At 52.8% G+C, this 18,374-nt stretch overlaps 1 protein-coding gene across 1 annotated transcript; it reads left to right on the top strand.

Annotated features, from left to right (window-relative positions):
- Positions 1-554: 554 nt before the first annotated feature.
- P170DRAFT_431505 (ATP-binding cassette glutathione S-conjugate transporter YCF1) lies at positions 555-6,335 on the top strand. Its single transcript, XM_024848053.1, has 9 exons — positions 555-976; positions 1,041-3,860; positions 3,913-4,016; positions 4,082-4,127; positions 4,177-4,961; positions 5,029-5,183; positions 5,253-5,321; positions 5,425-5,516; positions 5,629-6,335. The coding sequence occupies exons 1-9, from the start codon at positions 677-679 to the stop codon at positions 5,881-5,883; spliced, it is 4,626 nt and encodes a 1,541-aa protein (XP_024708982.1). The 5' UTR covers positions 555-676; the 3' UTR covers positions 5,884-6,335.
- The last annotated feature ends 12,039 nt before the right edge of the window (positions 6,336-18,374 follow it).

Raw genomic sequence — 18,374 nt, 5'->3', positions numbered from 1 at the left:
CGTCATCACCCAACTTTGCTCGGATTCGCCGAGTCCTGAACTCCGGGGTGCAGGGAGGACATCGATGGATGGATGCTGGATGGTCAATTGGCGAGGAAGATTCTAATTGTCACCAATAGAAGCAGGGTCTTGCACGCCGTAAGACTCACCGTGATTGCCTCCTCACCGTTGCATTTCTAAGCAGCTCCACCGACTCCGGATTTGAGGCTCGGCGTCGTGATGGAGCAGCACGTGCCAAGACCGCCCACCGCTTCAGGTACCTTACCTGGTAGCTATGTCATCGACGGCCTGGTGTTCCGGAGGAGTCAGAGAAGACAGTCGTGCGGATGGAAGGGGCGATACCCTGGAAAAAAGAGCCATGACTCATTTTCTGTAGCATTTAGATTTAGCAGAGGATCCAAAACTAATCGGAGAAAATCCCGTCAGCGCGCGAAGGCGTTAACCCCGAGGCCCGGTCCAGTGACCAGGGGATTTAGTAAGCAGCCTGCAGCGTTAGCGGCTCGAGTCTCTCTCGCAGTTATCTCTCCTCCATGAACCTTCTTCTTTTCCCGTCGCGACCGTCCTGTGCCCGTAATCGCCCTGAGAAATTTTTCTCATTTCTTCTTCCTCTTCTGCGCGTGGCCCGCAAGGACCAGGGAATAGGCTTGAAGTTGGGATTCTGTGTCCGGGAAAAAGCATGCCAGACGGCAATTCCCAGGCGATCCTCGGGGATTCTCTCCCGGGATCGCTGGTGTCGCCGTCCCCAACGCCGGACTCTGCATTCCAATCCCCCAAGTTCCAGCCATTTTGCCGTGACCCCGAGGGATGGGGTCCCCTGAGCAATGTTAGATTCGATCTGACCCCCTGCTTCCTGGATCTGGGAGTCGCCATCGTGGCAGCATGGGGCGTTCTCATGGGAGCTGGAGCCTTATGGTTCCTGTTCAAAAAGCGAGTTCCTGAGCCTGTCTCGAAGAACTGGCACTTCTACGCCAAATTGGTGAGCTGTCCCGCCCGCCCGTCTCACTCGATCCGTTGCTGACAATCGATGCACCGCTATCTAGACCGTCTTATCCGCGTTGATGTTCACGACTGCTCTTCAAGCTGCGATCCAAGTCGAGACCGATCCGAGTAACTGGTTTGCCGACTTTCGATTCTGGAGCTCGATCCTGGTGTTTGCCTCGCTCGGTGTGATCTTCGCCGTACAATATTATGAGCATTGGCGCAGTAGACAGCCGAACGGCGTCGTTCTGTTCTATTGGCTTTTCTTCGTCGTCGCTCACGGCGTTAAACTCCGGTCGCTCGTTGCACAGCACGCGTACAACGATCAGCTCCCATACTTTGTTTGCTTCAACGTGAGCCTGGGACTGGCGATTCTGGAATTTGGGCTGGAGTATCTAGTCCCTAAAAAGCAGAGTGCTTACAATGCATTGGGTGATGAGGACGAGTGTCCGTACGAATATGCCGACATCTTCTCGGTCCTGACTTTTAGCTGGATGACTCCCATGATGAAGTTCGGATACAACAATTTCCTGACCCAAGACGATCTGTGGAACCTTCGACGACGGGATACAACCCAAGCCACCGGGAACACTTTGGAGGACCAATGGCAGGAGGAATTGCAAAAGCACAAGCCGTCTTTGTGGACCGCACTTTTCAAGGCCTTTGGACCATCCTACCTGCGAGGTGCAATCATCAAGTGCGGTAGCGATTTACTTGCGTTTGTTCAGCCGCAGCTTCTGCGCATTCTGATCGATTTTGTCAATTCGTATCGGACGGATGACCCTCAGCCCGTCATCCGAGGTGTTGCCATCGCTTTGGGAATGTTCATCGTGTCGGTGTCCCAGACTTTGTGTCTTCATCAGTACTTCCAGCGGGCCTTCGACACCGGTATGCGTGTGAAGTCTGGACTGACCGCGATGATCTACGCCAAATCCTTGCGTCTTTCCAGCGAGGGACGTGCCACGAAAACCACCGGTGATATTGTCAACCACATGGCCGTCGACCAGCAACGTTTGTCGGACCTGACCCAGTTCGGTATCCAGCTTTGGTCGGCGCCTTTTCAAATTACTCTTTGCATGATTTCTCTGTACCAGCTCATCGGCGTCAGCATGTTTGCGGGTATTGCCATGATGATCCTGATGATCCCGCTGAATGGCGTAATTGCTCGCATGATGAAACGCTTGCAGCTCACGCAGATGAAGAATAAGGATGCCCGGTCTAGATTGATGACCGAAATCCTGAACAGCATTAAAAGCATCAAACTCTACGCATGGAACACTGCTTTTATGAGCAAATTGAGTCACATTCGCAACGACCTCGAACTGAACACTCTGCGGAAGATCGGTGCCACCCAGTCGATTGCCAACTTCACCTGGCAATCGACCCCGTTCCTTGTGTCGTGCTCTACTTTCACCGTTTTTGCACTGATCGATAGTCGACCCTTGACCACAAGCGTTGTTTTCCCCGCGTTGACGCTTTTCAATCTGTTAACCTTCCCCCTCTCGATCTTGCCCATGGTTATCACTTCCGTCATCGAAGCCTCGGTTGCCGTCAAGCGTCTGACAGACTATTTCGAGGCAGAGGAATTGCAGACCAATGCTGTCAAGTATGAAGATGCAGTTTCTCATGTCGGGGACGAGTCTGTTCGGATCAGCGAAGCTTCGTTCACCTGGGACAGATATGACGGTACTCATGTCATTGAAAACATCGACTTCAGCGCCCGCAAGGGAGAGCTCAGCTGCATTGTGGGCCGGGTTGGTGCCGGAAAATCGTCACTTCTCCAGGCGCTTCTCGGGGATCTATGGAGAACCGATGGCGAAGTCGTGGTTCGTGGTCGCATCGCTTACGTTGCCCAAGCGGCGTGGGTGATGAACGCCAGTGTGCGTGAGAATATCGTTTTTGGACACAAATGGGATCCTGAGTTCTACGATCTAACCGTGGAGGCATGTGCTTTGCTGGATGATTTCAAGAACCTGCCTGACGGCGATCAAACCGAGGTTGGCGAGAGAGGAATCTCTCTCTCTGGAGGACAAAAGGCCCGTTTGACCCTTGCCAGAGCGGTTTATGCTCGTGCGGATATCTACCTACTCGACGACGTCTTGTCCGCCGTCGACCAGCACGTTGGCAGACACCTCATTAACAAGGTTCTTGGACGCACCGGCATTCTTAGCAGCAAAACCAGAATTCTTGCTACAAACGCCATTCCTGTTCTGAAGGAAGCCGACTTTATCGGTCTCTTGCGGAACAAGACCTTGATCGAGAAGGGAACCTACGAGCAACTTCTTGCCATGAAGGGCGAGGTTGCTAACCTCGTCCGGACTACGATGAACGACTCGGACGACGATGGCTCAAGCAGCAGCGATGACCGCGGCATGGCGAGTGCTGAAAGCTCGGAATCTGCTACAGTGACTGATAATCTGGACTCCGAAGCCTCCGACCAAGAGGAGGCTGAGCAGGAAATTGGCTCGCTTCTCCCCATCCGATCTGGGCATCAGCGACGATCAAGCACCGTGACTTTGCGACGTGCCAGCACTGTCAGCTGGTCAGGCCCTAGACGCAAGCTCGCCGACGAAGAGAACGTTCTGAAGTCGAAGCAAACCCAGGAAACTACGGAGCAAGGCAAAGTTAAATGGAGTGTTTACGGTGAATATGCCAAGAACAGCAATATCATTGCTGTGTGTTTCTATATGGTCGCCCTCCTGGGGGCTCAAACCGCCCAAGTTGCCGGCAGTTACTGGCTGAAGTATTGGTCGGAGCAAAGTGAACTGAACCCGCATCTCAAGGTTGGAAAGTATATTGGCATCTACTTGGCCTTTGGTCTCGGATCATCTGCGCTGGTCATCGTCCAAAATCTTATCTTGTGGATCTTCTGCTCGATCGAAGTAAGCTTTTGAACCACCAAACGCACGCGGACTTTTATTGACGGTCTCATAGGCATCGCGAAAACTCCACGAGCGGATGGCCTTCTCAATCTTCCGTTCCCCTATGAGCTTTTTCGAGACCACCCCGTCTGGACGGATTCTCAATCGATTCTCGAGGTAAGCGCACACTACCTCGCGTCTTTAAGACGAACCCATTAATGGAAGCTAATTGCGTCGTGCAGTGATATCTATCGTATTGATGAGGTTCTTGCTCGCACATTTAACATGGTAAGTTGCCCAGTTTGATTTGTCTCGGCTTCTATTAACTCCGATTTAGCTGTTCGGAAACTCGGCCAAGGCAATTTTCACAATGATTGTCATCGCGTCTGGAACTCCTGCCTTCATTCTCTTCGTTATTCCGTTGAGCTATGTCTACTTCAGCTACCAGAAGTATTATCTGCGCACCTCTCGGGAATTGAAACGCCTGGACAGTGTGACTCGCAGTCCCATCTTTGCCCATTTCCAGGAGTCTCTGGGAGGCGTTTCGACTATTCGTGCCTATCGGCAGGAGAACCGATTTACCCTCGAGAACGAATGGCGTATGGACGCGAACCTTCGGGCTTATTTCCCGTCCATCAGTGCGAACAGATGGTTGGCTGTCCGTCTCGAGTTCATTGGCTCGATGATCATCCTGGCATCCGCAGTTCTTTCGATCATCTCGGTCTCGACCGGTACCGGCCTCTCCGCAGGAATGGTCGGTCTGGCCATGTCGTATGCTCTTCAGATCACCCAATCCCTCAATTGGATCGTCAGGCAGACGGTCGAGGTGGAGACCAACATTGTCTCCGTGGAGCGAGTTCTGGAGTATGCCAATCTCCCCAGCGAGGCACCGGAGGTGATTTTCAAGAACCGTCCGGCGATTGGCTGGCCGGCGCAAGGCGCGGTGACCTTCAACAACTACAGCACACGTTACCGCCCGGGACTCGACCTCGTCCTCAAGGACATCACGCTAGACATCAAACCCCGCGAGAAGATTGGCGTGGTGGGTCGTACGGGAGCCGGCAAGAGCTCGCTGACTCTGGCACTCTTCCGTATCATTGAACCGGCTCGCGGAAACATTAGGTGAGGACCGCTGCCTGAACATATGAGCGTGAGCCCAATACTGACCGTAATTTTCCCCCTCCTCCAGTATCGATGGGCTGAACGTGTCTACCATTGGTTTGTTCGATCTGCGCGGCCGTTTGGCCATCATCCCCCAGGATCCTGCCATGTTTGAGGGCACCGTCCGAGATAATCTGGATCCACGGCATGTGCATGATGACACCGAACTCTGGGGTGTACTGGGTACGTTGGGCTTGACACACTGCATACGACGGCAACATGAACGGGGTTAGCTAACTTGTTATCTTGCAGAACATGCACGACTAAAGGATCACGTTGCGCAAATGGAGGGTCAGCTCGATGCCCGAATCCAGGAAGGAGGTCAGTATCTGCGTATTCTACGGCGCCACTCACCTGCAGTTCTGGCCCGTGGACCTTGATTTGATTGCGTCTGGCGAATATGGAGCTAACGTGGACATGACAGGATCCAATCTTAGTCAAGGCCAACGCCAGCTGGTTAATCTTGCACGGGCTTTGCTGACACCGAGTAATATTCTGGTGCTTGATGAGGCAACAGTGAGTAGCCACCCTTCGTCTCCTGTCCTCACCGATATTTCCAACTCCGTCCTATTATGATTTTTGATTTTATTTAATTTTAAATTAAAACGATGCTAACGCCAATGGCTAGGCGGCGGTGGATGTGGAAACGGATGCATTGCTTCAACGCACCTTGCGCAGTAGCATCTTCTCGGATCGCACCATCATCACCATTGCCCATCGCATTAACACGATCATCGACTCCGACCGGATCGTGGTGCTGGACAAGGGCCGGGTGGCGGAGTTCGACACGCCCAAGGAGCTGATCAAGCGTGGCGGTAAGTTCTACGAGCTAGTCAAGGAGGCCGGTTTGCTTGAGGGCGAGGGTCTTGCGCTGGTGCAATGAGCCGGGCAGTTTCCGACGCGAAGTGGTTTAGTGTGGCAACGATAGCTACGGGGGTCGATTCTACAGATTCCGGGTCGATCCCTCGAGCCGGGGCAGACGACAAGGTGGTCCCCATTGACCGCATCTTGGGCCACAAATGCCTTGTCCCTCGACGTGTGCTTGTATCCCCTCAGATTGACGAGGGATTTCAACGTCCGCGAGGGATGGGGGGGTGGTTGACCCCCTGGTCATACGGTATTATGATCAGCCCTCGACCTCCTAGAGTCGGCTCGAGTCCAGGAGGATAGAAACCGGACCATACCCAAAATAAAAGTACGATTGGGACTTCTGGCGTTCAAAAAGGGAATTTGCTTCCATGTGTTTATATTCCCGTCTCATGTCTCGCATCCCGAGTCCAAAGACGTATCCTTAACAACAAGATTATCACTAAATATAAACGAACCACAAATTGTCCATATAATATAGCCACTTCCACAACCCATGAAACACAAACATCCCCAAACCAACCCCTCCCATCCGTCCATCCCCTCGAGGTCATCAAAACGAGGGGATAAAAAAAAAGGGGGGTACGAAAAAGTAAAAAAAAAGTAAAACAAGGAAAAAAACAAAATAGCAAGAAACATAGTAGCAACCAAAGGGGGTAAACCGCCCAGGTCGGCGAAGAACCAATGGATGGGTCAACAGTAGCGGTGTAGGGATATCGACTGCATTGCATCCTGCAGAACAGTTGTCTTTGCAATGGCCGGGGGGGGGGGGTTGGACGAGGAGGGGTAAAATGGCATTATTAATCGTGACATTGCAGAGGGCCACGAGCTATTATTATTCTGTTTGGTGGTTTGGTGGTTTGGTGATAGAGTGGTGTGGTTGATGGATGGTCGTGGATGGTTCGGGTTCGGGTTTGGTGCGGTGAGGGATGTACCTTTGCCAGTACTAGACCAAAGGTAGGTACCTCCTCATCGCAGCCACCGCCACCCCGGGAAATGACCTCCTTTCGCAGGCTAGAGGCACTTGGCTTGGTCGCTGATAATTGTCAGGGGAGGAGGTCTGTAAGAGAGTCGCGTTAGGGCATCTTAGATCATAGGAAGTGTCAGGCTGACCCTTACGCAGTACGGAATTTCCCGATTTACCTCCGACTCGACCGATTCCTCCTGGCCTGTCTGTGCTCTGGATGTGAGCGCAATGACGCGAAGGGACTTTGATTAGATCGTAAATAACGTTTGCTCCTTGCGTCTGTCAGAACCATCCTGGACTGTTGGCTGTATAACTTGTAGGATATAGGCAATGCTCCAGAACAGAAAAGATGCTCAGAAGAAACCCCCCAAGACCGGGTCCAGGTCCAGCCCAAGAGGCATAGAACCAAGGCAGCTCGCGTGGCGAAAACATGGCCCAGCGCTGGGTGAGCTGAAGGACTGGAAAAAGAAAGTCAATCGAGAAGAAGGCGAGGCAAGAAAGGGCAGGCAGGGTCCATTCAAGGCATGCATGCTGCTATCCACGGCCTCAACCAGACAGGCAACAATGCAACAATGCTAAAGATAACCACCACGTCGCGACTCGGAGAAAACGACTGGCCGGAAGTGTCAGCCGGGATGGCAGAGGGTGAGTCTCTAAACTCAAACGAAACGCCATATCCAGTGTTCGTCAATCCTCAATCCTCGATCCTCACTCAATCATCCATCACCAGACCCCGTCGAAGTCACCGGAGCAAGTCCGCCACGGGAATGGATCGATCTTGCATACGTTCAGACGACGGTCCCGGTAATCGGGTCTGCGCTATTCGAACTAAAGACCATTTCTAAGAGGATTCATTGGGTCGGAGGGGGCGACGGCGAGGAAATGGCTGGAAGGTGGTTTGGGGTTCGTTGGGAGGGGCGAAGGACGAGTCGCTTATCCACCCGTTCATCTGTTTTGAGCTTCGTGCAGAATTCAGAATTGGATAGGTGATGAGGGGTCGCGGGGTTTGATCGGGATGTTATAGCGTTTACATCATGATCGAGTTGAGAATATTCATAGTGCGAACATATACTTTTACTCTGGTTTGGGATATAGTAACTACTCTGCGGGAAAACAATGTATATTGTATCCGTCTTAGGCAATCTATGACTGTCTATAGTAGTCTACCGCCAGAACGACACCCTCACTCAGAGCCCTTTAATCAATACGAGCTCTCTAGAACAATCGATCTAGTCTGATATCCACCACTTGATCCACCAACGCTCAGGCCGTTTGGTTTAACCCCGCCAAGAGATTCCTTGCTTCGGCTTTCGCTCCTCCTCGATAGTTCAGTCGATCCATCAGACGGCGCAAACTGCAGGGACCTCTTTTTTTTCTTCTGTTTCTTCGACTTTCCTGTTCAGTTGCCTCTGGTTCCTCTCTTCCCAGGATAGCCCTACGACGAGCGACAGTAGTCGATGGGTCCTGAACAACTGGCCGAGGCCCATTCGTCCAGCCACACACGGGGTACGCCGGGGTGGATCGGCGGAATCGTGGGTGAGCCGGGATGATGCAGACGGCGATTCGAACGGAGTGGATGAAAGTGAGGTCTCTTCATTCGCACGTCGCCTTTTCTTTCATCTGCGCGGGAGATTAACTTTGCACTCTATCCAACCGGTGGGCTCTCGGGCCGTCCGAACGGACGATGCCTCCAGCGTCCAGCGCCTGCCAGACGCTGAGCATGAAACCGAAACCACTCCATGAGCAAGGAGGGGCGATTGAAGAACCTGTGACGGCCTTTCAGGATTCGATCCGGCCCGGAGACTGGTTTGTGCTGCTCGGATCTCGATCGTGAAGCGCACGATAGCGTTTCCGCCAACCCAGCAGGTGTCCGGATGCAGAAACCGATGGGGTGCTGAAACAACCGCTTGTTATTCATTGCATTTGTAAATTTGGTTAAATCTTTTTTTCCTTGAATGATTCCATTTCATTGTGTGGTCTATGGCCTTTCAACCACCCTTGTTGTCGATCCTCCCAGTCCAGCGCCCACCGGTGCAGAGCGACGGAGGACCTCCTACTAGACGGTATTCAGCAGTCTCCCACTACCCTTTTCGAGTAATACGTCCGTGGCATTTGCATCGGGGCATCTATGCGGTGGATTTCAGATACATTCTAGGGTATCTTCCAGACGAAACCGAGCCTCCCCAGCTGCATGCGACCGGAGGAGCCCAGGAAAGGACGACGACCAGTGGATCATGCACATCCGCAGTTCTAGAACCAGGAATTGACAAAACTCTTGACAATCAGTGCCAGCCGACATGGGTGAACATGGGTGACCCCGGTGTGTGGCTGGAGGAGTTGTCTCCATTGCTCAACGCAGGCTATTTTAGCGAGTCGTTGACCTGTCAAGGGGGTGCCGGTATGGCTTAATTGAAACTAGGTGAGGTGGCAGCTGTTGAGACGGTAGGAAGGATTTAGAGCCTGTCTGTATGTCTTTCTACGGAGTGCAGATGCGGAAGGTGGAATGGAAAAAATAAAATCCAATAACGGTCAGGTCATATCCCTGGTGGTACCTTTTACGACCGTAAAACCACGGTTTGTACTCCGTAGATGACATCCGGATAGCCAAGGCAGGTCGATGTGGGCGGTCGATCCCTCGAAGCGAGATCTCGTGAAGACGAAATCCGTGCTTTGATCTACGAAGATGGCCACACCTTCCAGTCGAGGGAATTGAAATGACCGAAAAGACCGCAGAGAATGTGGGGAGAAATGACCGACGAAAAGACGATAGCAAAAAAGACAGCAAAACACAGCCAGCCATGAATAGCAACCGTGATATCATCGCCCACGCTTCTGCATGTCGCCAACATGGATCATCCCTGCTCATGGCCTTTGCTGGGACCAATCAGCGCTTGCTCCAGTCCCGCCACGGACAATTTACGAGCCAATGGCCGCCCTCCCCCTTTTTTTCTTGTGTGCAGTGCGCCCCGATTGAACTGCCTGCAGCCTCCACCGTCGGCCTGAGTGGGTGCGATTGTCCGATTTCGCGCGATCCGATGGATCTTCAGAGCCTTCAGTCCACTCTCGTCGGGGGCCAACTTGTCAGTTGTCGCTCCCCTCTTTTTCTCTGGCGGAGTCGTTAGGCGCGGGCGGAAGTCGGAAACTTGATCCTGTCTCCATTTTCTCCATTCGCGACGGTGCGTTCTCTGGCCCCCACTTCCTTGGTTTCCCTGCCCCTCTTGTTGATTTTTTCTTCATTTCATTTATTCATTTGTTCAGTGATTCATTCTCTAACGACGCTGCCAGATCATATATGTATCATATTTTCCAGATTCATCCAGACGAAAGAGAACGCCGGCCGTCACGGGAAAGTCTGCACCTTGCCGCCTCTCCCCGTTCCCACGGCGCATGATCAGCTGTAACACAAATCTTGACTTGCAGCCCATGTCGTTTGCGTGGCCACCGTCCAAAGTTTATGTCCCTCCAAGGCACGACCTGGATCTGAGCTGTTCCAGAGTGCACTTGACTCGTCCAGAGACTCGACCAAAAGGCTGGCTGGTGGTGGTGGACGCCCCTCCCCGCCCTGGTTCGCCTGGTTCCTGTATGTTAGGTGTCGGTTGAGGATCAGACCTACGACTTCCAATACGGAGTCGGAGTCAGTGCAGTGCAGACAAGAGGCAACTCGGGGCCGAATCCGAATCGCAACTATGCGCGCGCGATCCATGGTTCGAAGCCCGCGTTCCGGCATTACCCGCAACTCTACTTTTTTAGATCGCATGCCAGAATCGCATAGTCCCGGTGGTTATTGAATGGCACTGCAAATGGTAGCCAGAAAATGCTTAATGACTCTGCGACATGCGATCCTCGACTGTCTGAAACCATCTGCATCCATCCTCCGTAACCCTCGCCAGCACTAGTGCGCCGCTATCCAGGTAACTGAGGTACATACATTTACGACGGTCGCTGTAACCCTATCAACCAGCTCCTACATTCTCACTCCGCAAACCAGGTTGCGACCGTCTCCTCGCTTCCCCACAGGCTTTCACTTTGCTTTTTCAATCATCCCTATTATTATTATTATGATTGCCTTCTCGGAGAATAGCTTACCTAACGCTAGACCCAGCCCCCTCCCCCAATCCTGCTATACGTGCATACAGTAGTATTGTCGTACAACAGACACACTAATCGATACCTCTCATTACATGCAGTGTGTTCTGCATAGGCTCGGCCCGGTCGGCGGACCCAGTCCGTTGATCCTCTTCCCTTTTCCTTCCTTCTTTTTTGTCATCGGCGAGCATGGAGCAGGAAGCAAGGGGCTGGTGGGGACGCCAGAACGATATATTCATTTTTGAGTCGGAGGAATATCTACTTACTGGGCCCTCGAGCTGGCAGCTTGGGCGCCTTGACTGACTCGAGGGTAGCCTGCATTCGCATTCAGGAGTAATTACGGAGTAGGGGCTTAAGGATGACTGATCGATTATGCATGGCTGGAAGAGGAAAGACATTGTGATTATTGTATTATCCAGATGATCACGGCGGAATCATTCGAAATGTGCACCGCCTGCCGGCGTTGCCGCCTGATCCCGTCGTTGCGCGCGTTCGTGAAGCTCGTCTAGCGAGCCACGGAGAACGACTCCGTACTGTACAGAGCAGGCGCAGAATGGTTCAGGACCGACCAATTTTGCGGTCGGCTCGAATCGAATCCAGGCCACGTCAATTGGCCAATGGGTCGTGCCTGGGCCAGGAGAATTGCAGCAGGAGCTCAGTCCGACGCCCCATATAAAACCTCCTAAACCTGTCAGAGAATGTCCGGGACAGGAGCTGGACCCGTCCATTACAAGGATGGCTTTCCCATCAACCTGGCGCCGGGTTCACTGTTCCTGACAAGACGACAAAAATACCTTTTCCCCGGGAAAGTTAAACGCATGGTCGAAAAGAGGAAAAGGGGAGATTGGAGGGCCACGCTCGGGCGACGACGACGGTACTTTATGGCATCCAGGTCACCGGTTCCCTTCCGGACCGGGATGCATACGACACGATGAACGCAATCCCAGGAAAGCCGATCGGTTCTCACGATGGGCGACGCAGATTGTGCCCCATCGACCAATCATCGGGCCTGATCTGGAAGAGGAGTCTCAAGAACGATGGCGTGGAAGTGGGTCGGCGTGCGTTCGGTGGGTGTCTGGAACTTCGGGGCTTGCCTGGCTGACTGGCACTGACAGGGCTTTGACAGGCAGATCGTATATTTGCTTTTGATGACAAGCGTTGGCGACGGTCGGTCCGTTCTCCCCGGGCCGCGGTCCCCGCCCCGCTTTGAGGGCATGGATTCATCTTTCATCATTAGTATTCAATATGATCATGACGGGCGGTGCCTGGTTCGGCCTTTTGCTCGGCCCGCCTTGGGCTTCCTGTGCGCTCTGGCTGTCCGTGTCCAGAGGGTTCCCCTTTAATCTGCGCCGAGGGTTTGACACTTTGACCTGCTCCTTAATCCTCAATCCTCTGTCGATGATCCCAAAAGTACGGATTGGGCGGGGTCACGTCGCCCAACTTAACGCCTTAGCGGACAGCTAGTCGCATCCTGATCCCCAATGACGGGTTCCGGTTTGGTTTAGTCCTGAACGCTAATTTAGCTGTCCTGGACTCCTGACAGGCCGACCTTTGCACTCCCTCCGGCATCAATTCGGTACATGGCTTTCATGGATGGCGTACCTGAGTGTCACCGTCTCGTCTTTCCCAAACGAGGCTTTATCAGCCCCGTCCATGACGCCATGGAGCTTGATCTGCTGCGTACAAGCGTCGATTCTGCACGTCGCGCATGCATGGCAGGGGTGGCAGAGGGGCCACCATTCTCAGGATTCAGGAGACTCGACCGCGTTCCCTGTGCAAGAGGAAGCATATAATCATGACTAAACTTGTACTTTTGGTCAACGTACGTGTAACATCCGCCAGCTGAAGATGAATCTCGTCAATCGTCATCCTGATGACCCACTGCTGGAATTCACTCCCGGATTGCAACTCGTAAACCCTCTGCCCGGTCGTATTCCGCAACCCCCTCCGTGACCTGAAGAACGATATCAAAGAGGGGTTTGCTCCGTCGCGGTCGAACTCCTCAGCTCGGGCTCGCTCGTGGGTGGAACCTCGCCTCGGAGCATTGGAGTCACGATGTTTCGGTCCCGGCTCCAGCAGGCTCTACGGGTGTTTGCGAACCAGGTACCTGGATCCCAATGAGGCGGCACATACGGGAATCCTTCATCCGGATCCTACTCTTATCACGGCGGTTATACCCCGACAGGCACTGATCTGATCCTGATCGCCTAGCGACCCCGTAGCGAGTCTAGTGACCGCGCCGGGACATCGTCAGCCGTGGGCAGTACTGCGTAAGTGCGTAGCGAAGCACAAAATGAAGCGATCGCATACGGAGGCCGGAGCCCTCATTACCAATCACCACCGCCACCCCTCTCCCTGATCTTGGTCCTCGGGAGGAGTGGTGGGCTAGAGAGCTGCCAAGGCACGCTGCCCCTCGCGCGCCATAGCAGGCTGAGGCCCACCGACCTGCCCGATCGGGCGATGGTGAGTTCCAACTAGGAGGAAAGTTAGCAGCCAACGAGCCCCGGAGCGCGAAAAGTATCGTCACTGGGTGAAGAAATTTAGGGTCGTCGGACTGACAGGAGCCGGCGGGTCCAATGAGGTTCTTAGGGCTCACCTTTAATCTCCTCGGATCCTCCACTTGGGGCTGTCACATTACCCCCCCTTTCTCCGTCTTAATTTTTGTCCCGTCTCCATCGCGCTTAGTTGAACTGAGGCTTTTTCCTTCAGACGGGGCAGTCCGCGATAGATTATCGAGTAGTCATGATTTCCTAATTCTGCTGGATGCAGACGACAGAAAATGAAGGGTGGGGGAGTCGTCCACGACGGCGTACGTCGTCCTTGGGAGGTTGGAGGACGAGGGAAAAGCGGCAACCGCGGGATCCCTGCCTCAGGCGCTTCAATCGGCCTTCGTTGCGACGGAAAACTTATCCTGAACGATGGAGTCCTGCCAGCATAACGTAACTCCTACGTACCATCCAGTTACCTTATTTGCTGCTGAGAAAAACCACCCGCCAACTGTCCCGATTATCGCAACGTTTTCCTTCATGTACACCGACGTAATGGCCTGCCTCGTACATATGCACGCGACGCGCCCGTCCACTGACCGACTCCCAAGTGATCTTGATATCGTGGCGGTGAAGTCGTGCCATGAACTCGCCGTCAGTATCGCCTGACCGCCCACTTTATCTTCGCCGACTTTTGCTGTACGTGGGAAACCTCACGCCGCCACGTTGCGACGGGCAGGTTTTGTCAGTGCACGTCATCGCGGCTGGTCCTCAGGATTGCGCCGGTCTAGACCTGCTCGAGGGCGATCGGCCTGACATACTGGACTCGGGGCTACTGTCTTACTACGGAGGAGTCGGTCCCTAAAAAATAGAAATAGAATATGATAAAATTAAATAAAAAGAGGTCAAGTGATGGTCATCTAGTAGCACCCGTGGCCTCCTGTGAATTACCGCGGAGAAAACAAAAGCCTGGCAAGGCAGGGATGTGTTTGACTCGATGGCGGCCATAAAATATAGTTCGTCCACGCCGAGGCCTTGAACCAGAGATGTAACTCAATCATCATGGCACCCTAGGCCATGATGATTTTTAATCATGCTCGAAACAAGAAAAGAAACCCGGGTGCCTTGTCGCCGTACTTCTGTCCCCTCGAATTGATTGCGATTTTCTACTAGCAGTTGTTGGGCTTAGCACTGATGTTCATTACCTTTGTTGTTCCTTAAGGCGTATCCCTAGCTTGCACTATATCATTACTACGACTAGTCGGCCACCATTAGTGGTTTGGGCCTGGAATTGGTGCCCGCCGAGACAGCCCTCGTTTCATTATATATCTTATCTCAATCAATGCCCGAATGTCCGGGTCAGGGAGATCAAACCATCTCCACGGAGTAAATCAGGACGTATTGTATGTAGTACTGTACGATACTCCAAGGTCCGAGATAAGAATATGTCTTGCGTCGGACTGTAGCATGTTGCGATTTCTGTCTTTTCTTTTTCCTTCTCCTTTCCCCTCTAACTCGAATAGGTGGATGATATGCCATTTGCGGTCAGGTTTCAGTTCGGGGCCAAACCCACAGAGGCACCAGCAAACAGAGTACTTTTTTCTAGACGGCAGAATACTACCTCGATGCCCAAACCACGGAAAATCAAGATTTGGTTTGATTACTGTCTCCAGAGAATGGTATCGCCTGCCATGCCAATTCCCCCTATCTGTAATTTCGAAGTTCCATTCACTGTTCCAGAACGCGACATGGCAATCGGGCAAGCCGTCGGTAAAAGTTACCTTGGGCGCCAGAAGACAAAGAAAGATGGTCGAAGTCGAAGTCTCTAACTACGCCGGAGTATACCACCCCTTGGCAGAAAAGCGCGACCGAGGGCCTAGGGCTCGAACATACTTTCTCGCCGCCGTGACATCCTTGACCTTCGGCAATCGAGAGTCTGATCGCCGCCCAAGGCAACGCCCGAGATCCTCCCGAGTCATCTGGTCTGCCCCTGGCATTTCCAACGACCGGGTAAGGGGAGCAGCTGGTTGGGCTGTAGCAGATTGACAGCCGGTGGCTCCTCAGAACGTACTCCGCCGAGTCCTGGTTTCGAATTTGCTTCTCGACGCGACCATCGAAGGTCTTTGTTTGAAGGTATGCACCTACTGTACTATAGAGGGGGGGACGACGAGAGTATCTCCACCCCCCACGCGCAATGGACCGTCCGGATTATCCGGTTTCGTAATCGGTCGATTTGTTTGGATATACGGAGTAGTTAGATTTGGCCATGCCGGGGGTTTCTTTGTCGTCAAGCATGAAGTACGAGGGTTTTTTCCCTCTTCGGCCCTAGTGACGGAATGATCCCCGAGGGCCTTGCGAATGTCACACTGTCAAACAAAAATCCTCCTCGTTAACCTTCTTTTGTGCCTTTGGTGCCGGCGACCATTAGGAATGGCCCGTTGCCTGTCAGCTCCTGGTTCAGACCCTGGCTGCGATCATCCACCATTGACAAGGTCTCCCCTTCCCCATACTGTACTGCCAGTGGGCTTAAACTCTCGACCACCTCCATGATTCGCCTGGTTTCTAACCCGATGCAGGTAGACCGGCGACTGTTTGCCCTGTCAATGCGACGCTCGGGAGGGAGGATGACACCCTGATTCCGGATTCCAAATTCGAGGACCCAACCCCTCTGGTCTTGGTCGTAGAGTGAGGTCGTAGAGTGAGTTGACTCCGTACCGCGTACTAGGAGAGTCAATCAGTACTGCATACTCCGTACTCCGGTAACCGATCCCAAGCCCGTCGGTTGAATCCCACAGTCCAGCGTCCCGGGCCATGCACAAGCCCTCTTCAGCCGATCGTTCCTACGGTTGGAAGATCGCCTGGCGACGGGGTCAGCTCCTCGAGCTGCTCATTGGTCGATGCCGCCCTGTGGCTAGCTTCGGGGCACATTTAGTCGAGATCCGCCATGATCGAAGGGGGCAGAACTGGCAACTGACTGGCCTTGTTCTGTGCGTGGCTCATCGTAATTTTATCCTGCGTTTGGAGGGTTTTTTTTTTGTTTGATTTGATTTTTTTTTCGGGTGTGGTCTGTTCGCAGTGTTTTCCGAATTCGTATTACATGGGTAGGTACTTTTTCTCTTTCCCTTTCTTTTTCTTTTACATTTTATTTTTTTATCTCTGTACGGACTTGATTAAGATTTGTTCCATTTGGTTTCGATCTTTTCTTTGTGTACGATGGCTGATGTACGTCTCTGGGGAAGTAAGGGGAAGGTTAATCTAGATGGTACCGCGTGTATTGATCCGTGGTACTTGTATTGTGCTCGGGCAGAGAGAGCCACGGTACGGAGTAGAGACGCAATGCTAAATAGACCCCCACGGTCGAGAATCTATGTCAATGCCACTGTCAATTCAATGGCAACGTGAGCAGGAAGTCGGTGAATATTGCACCGGGCAAACAGACGACAGGACAAGGTGTCCGGGTCTGCCCGTTTGATCCTCCGTCCGGACTCGGGCGCGCACTCGACTCGGTCTCTCCGAACATGAAGACGGACATGCACCGCTATGTACATACCCAGCTGGCCTGGATGCTCCGGATCTCCTCTGTACTGCGTAATGTACGTCCATGTACAAATGCCTACGCAGTAGAGCCCTTTTACCCAGCACGGTAACTGTTGGCGGGCATCACTCCCTAATCTCTCCCCTACGATCGGGGGTACGTAAACCCCGAATCCTCCATCTGTACTCGGGCTGTATGTACATGTATGTATGGACCTGGGCACTGGGATGCTTCAATACGGTAGTAGGTAGGTACCTATGCGTACGGGAAAATCTACATTGACCTGCTCGATGGTCTAGTCCCGGCGGGGACTGGTCGCGCGGGACAGAAACGAACGAGCGAAAGCAAGAAAGAGACGAGAGGGGGAGTGTGTGTGGCCCTGACGATACCGACGGAGTCGCAGCGGGCCTGTGCGGGCTGTCGAGGCTGATGACTATTGACCCTTCGCGCAATCGATGGTCTGTGTTTCGGGGAAGGTGGGTGGAAGGTGGTACAGAACTGCAAGCCTTCCGAAAGCCTGTCTGGCCCAAAGGTTATATACCAACCGTCACTGGTTGGAGATGGGGGAAACGTAGGTTTGCTACGGGGGTAAAGGAGGCCTACAGTTCCGTCGGTTCTGTCGCGAAAAGACCGACAGTCGAGGTGTGTAGGCGGGGAAAGGGTACCCTAAGCCTAAGACTATGGCCGGCAAGCTATCGGGGCCGGTTCCTGTCAGGTGGAAAGTAGTCCGGACTCAGGTCATGCTGAAATTACAGGAAGTCGGAGGCAGGATAAAAATAAAACCAGAGAAAAAGAAAAAGAAAAGGAGCAGAGAGAGTCCGAGCTCGACAACGGCAGCGTTTGGGAAACAAACCCAGTCGTCTGCTGGCAAGCGACTGCTAATCATCGGGCCTGATCCCTCGCACAGGTGGTTAGCAGGGAGAAAAAGATAATTCAGAAATTAGATTAATTTTTATGGATTTTTTTTTTGTAAAAAATGAATAAATAAAATAAAATAAAATAATAAAAAAAACCAAGACATTGGTAGCACATCCCTGAACCTGAGTGGCGGTTACATTCCCAGGCTAACCAAAGCACTAGCGACTCGACTAACAGGCCACTATGCCTGGCGCCGTGCTTTTGTCATTCATCGGGAGAAAATACGGAGGGATGGCGGAGACCTGGCTTTCTCAAGGCAACTGTCCCCCCCGTCCAGAGGATTAGAAATACTTCGGGCATGGGAAGGAATACGAAGGCAATGACTGTCATCGGCGATCTCAGAGACAGGTGCTGGCAGTGGAGACCAATTATCGATACGCCACGGTAGAGAGCGAGAGAAGAGCAGAGTCCGGGGCCGAGGAGAGCTAGTCCACGATCTACAAATCGTGAAGAAGATAAAACACATGATAAAATGCAGATTGCCAGGCCAGCGAATTTAACTGCTTATGTGATAG

The sequence above is a fragment of the Aspergillus steynii genome, assembly GCF_002849105.1.
Source record: "Aspergillus steynii IBT 23096 chromosome Unknown P170scaffold_1, whole genome shotgun sequence".
Lineage (NCBI taxonomy): Eukaryota > Fungi > Ascomycota > Eurotiomycetes > Eurotiales > Aspergillaceae > Aspergillus > Aspergillus steynii.
Note: the sequence above shows the minus strand (reverse complement) of the source record. Positions and strands in the feature narration are given on the sequence as shown.

Coding starts and splice junctions, on each gene's coding strand:
- P170DRAFT_431505 (XM_024848053.1), top strand. CDS start 677: ATGCCAGACGGCAATTCCCAGGCGATCCTCGGGGATTCTCTCCCGGGA. Junction 3,861..3,912: donor GGATCTTCTGCTCGATCGAA/GTAAGCTTTTGA, acceptor ACGGTCTCATAG/GCATCGCGAAAACTCCACGA. Junction 5,322..5,424: donor TGCCCGAATCCAGGAAGGAG/GTCAGTATCTGC, acceptor TGGACATGACAG/GATCCAATCTTAGTCAAGGC.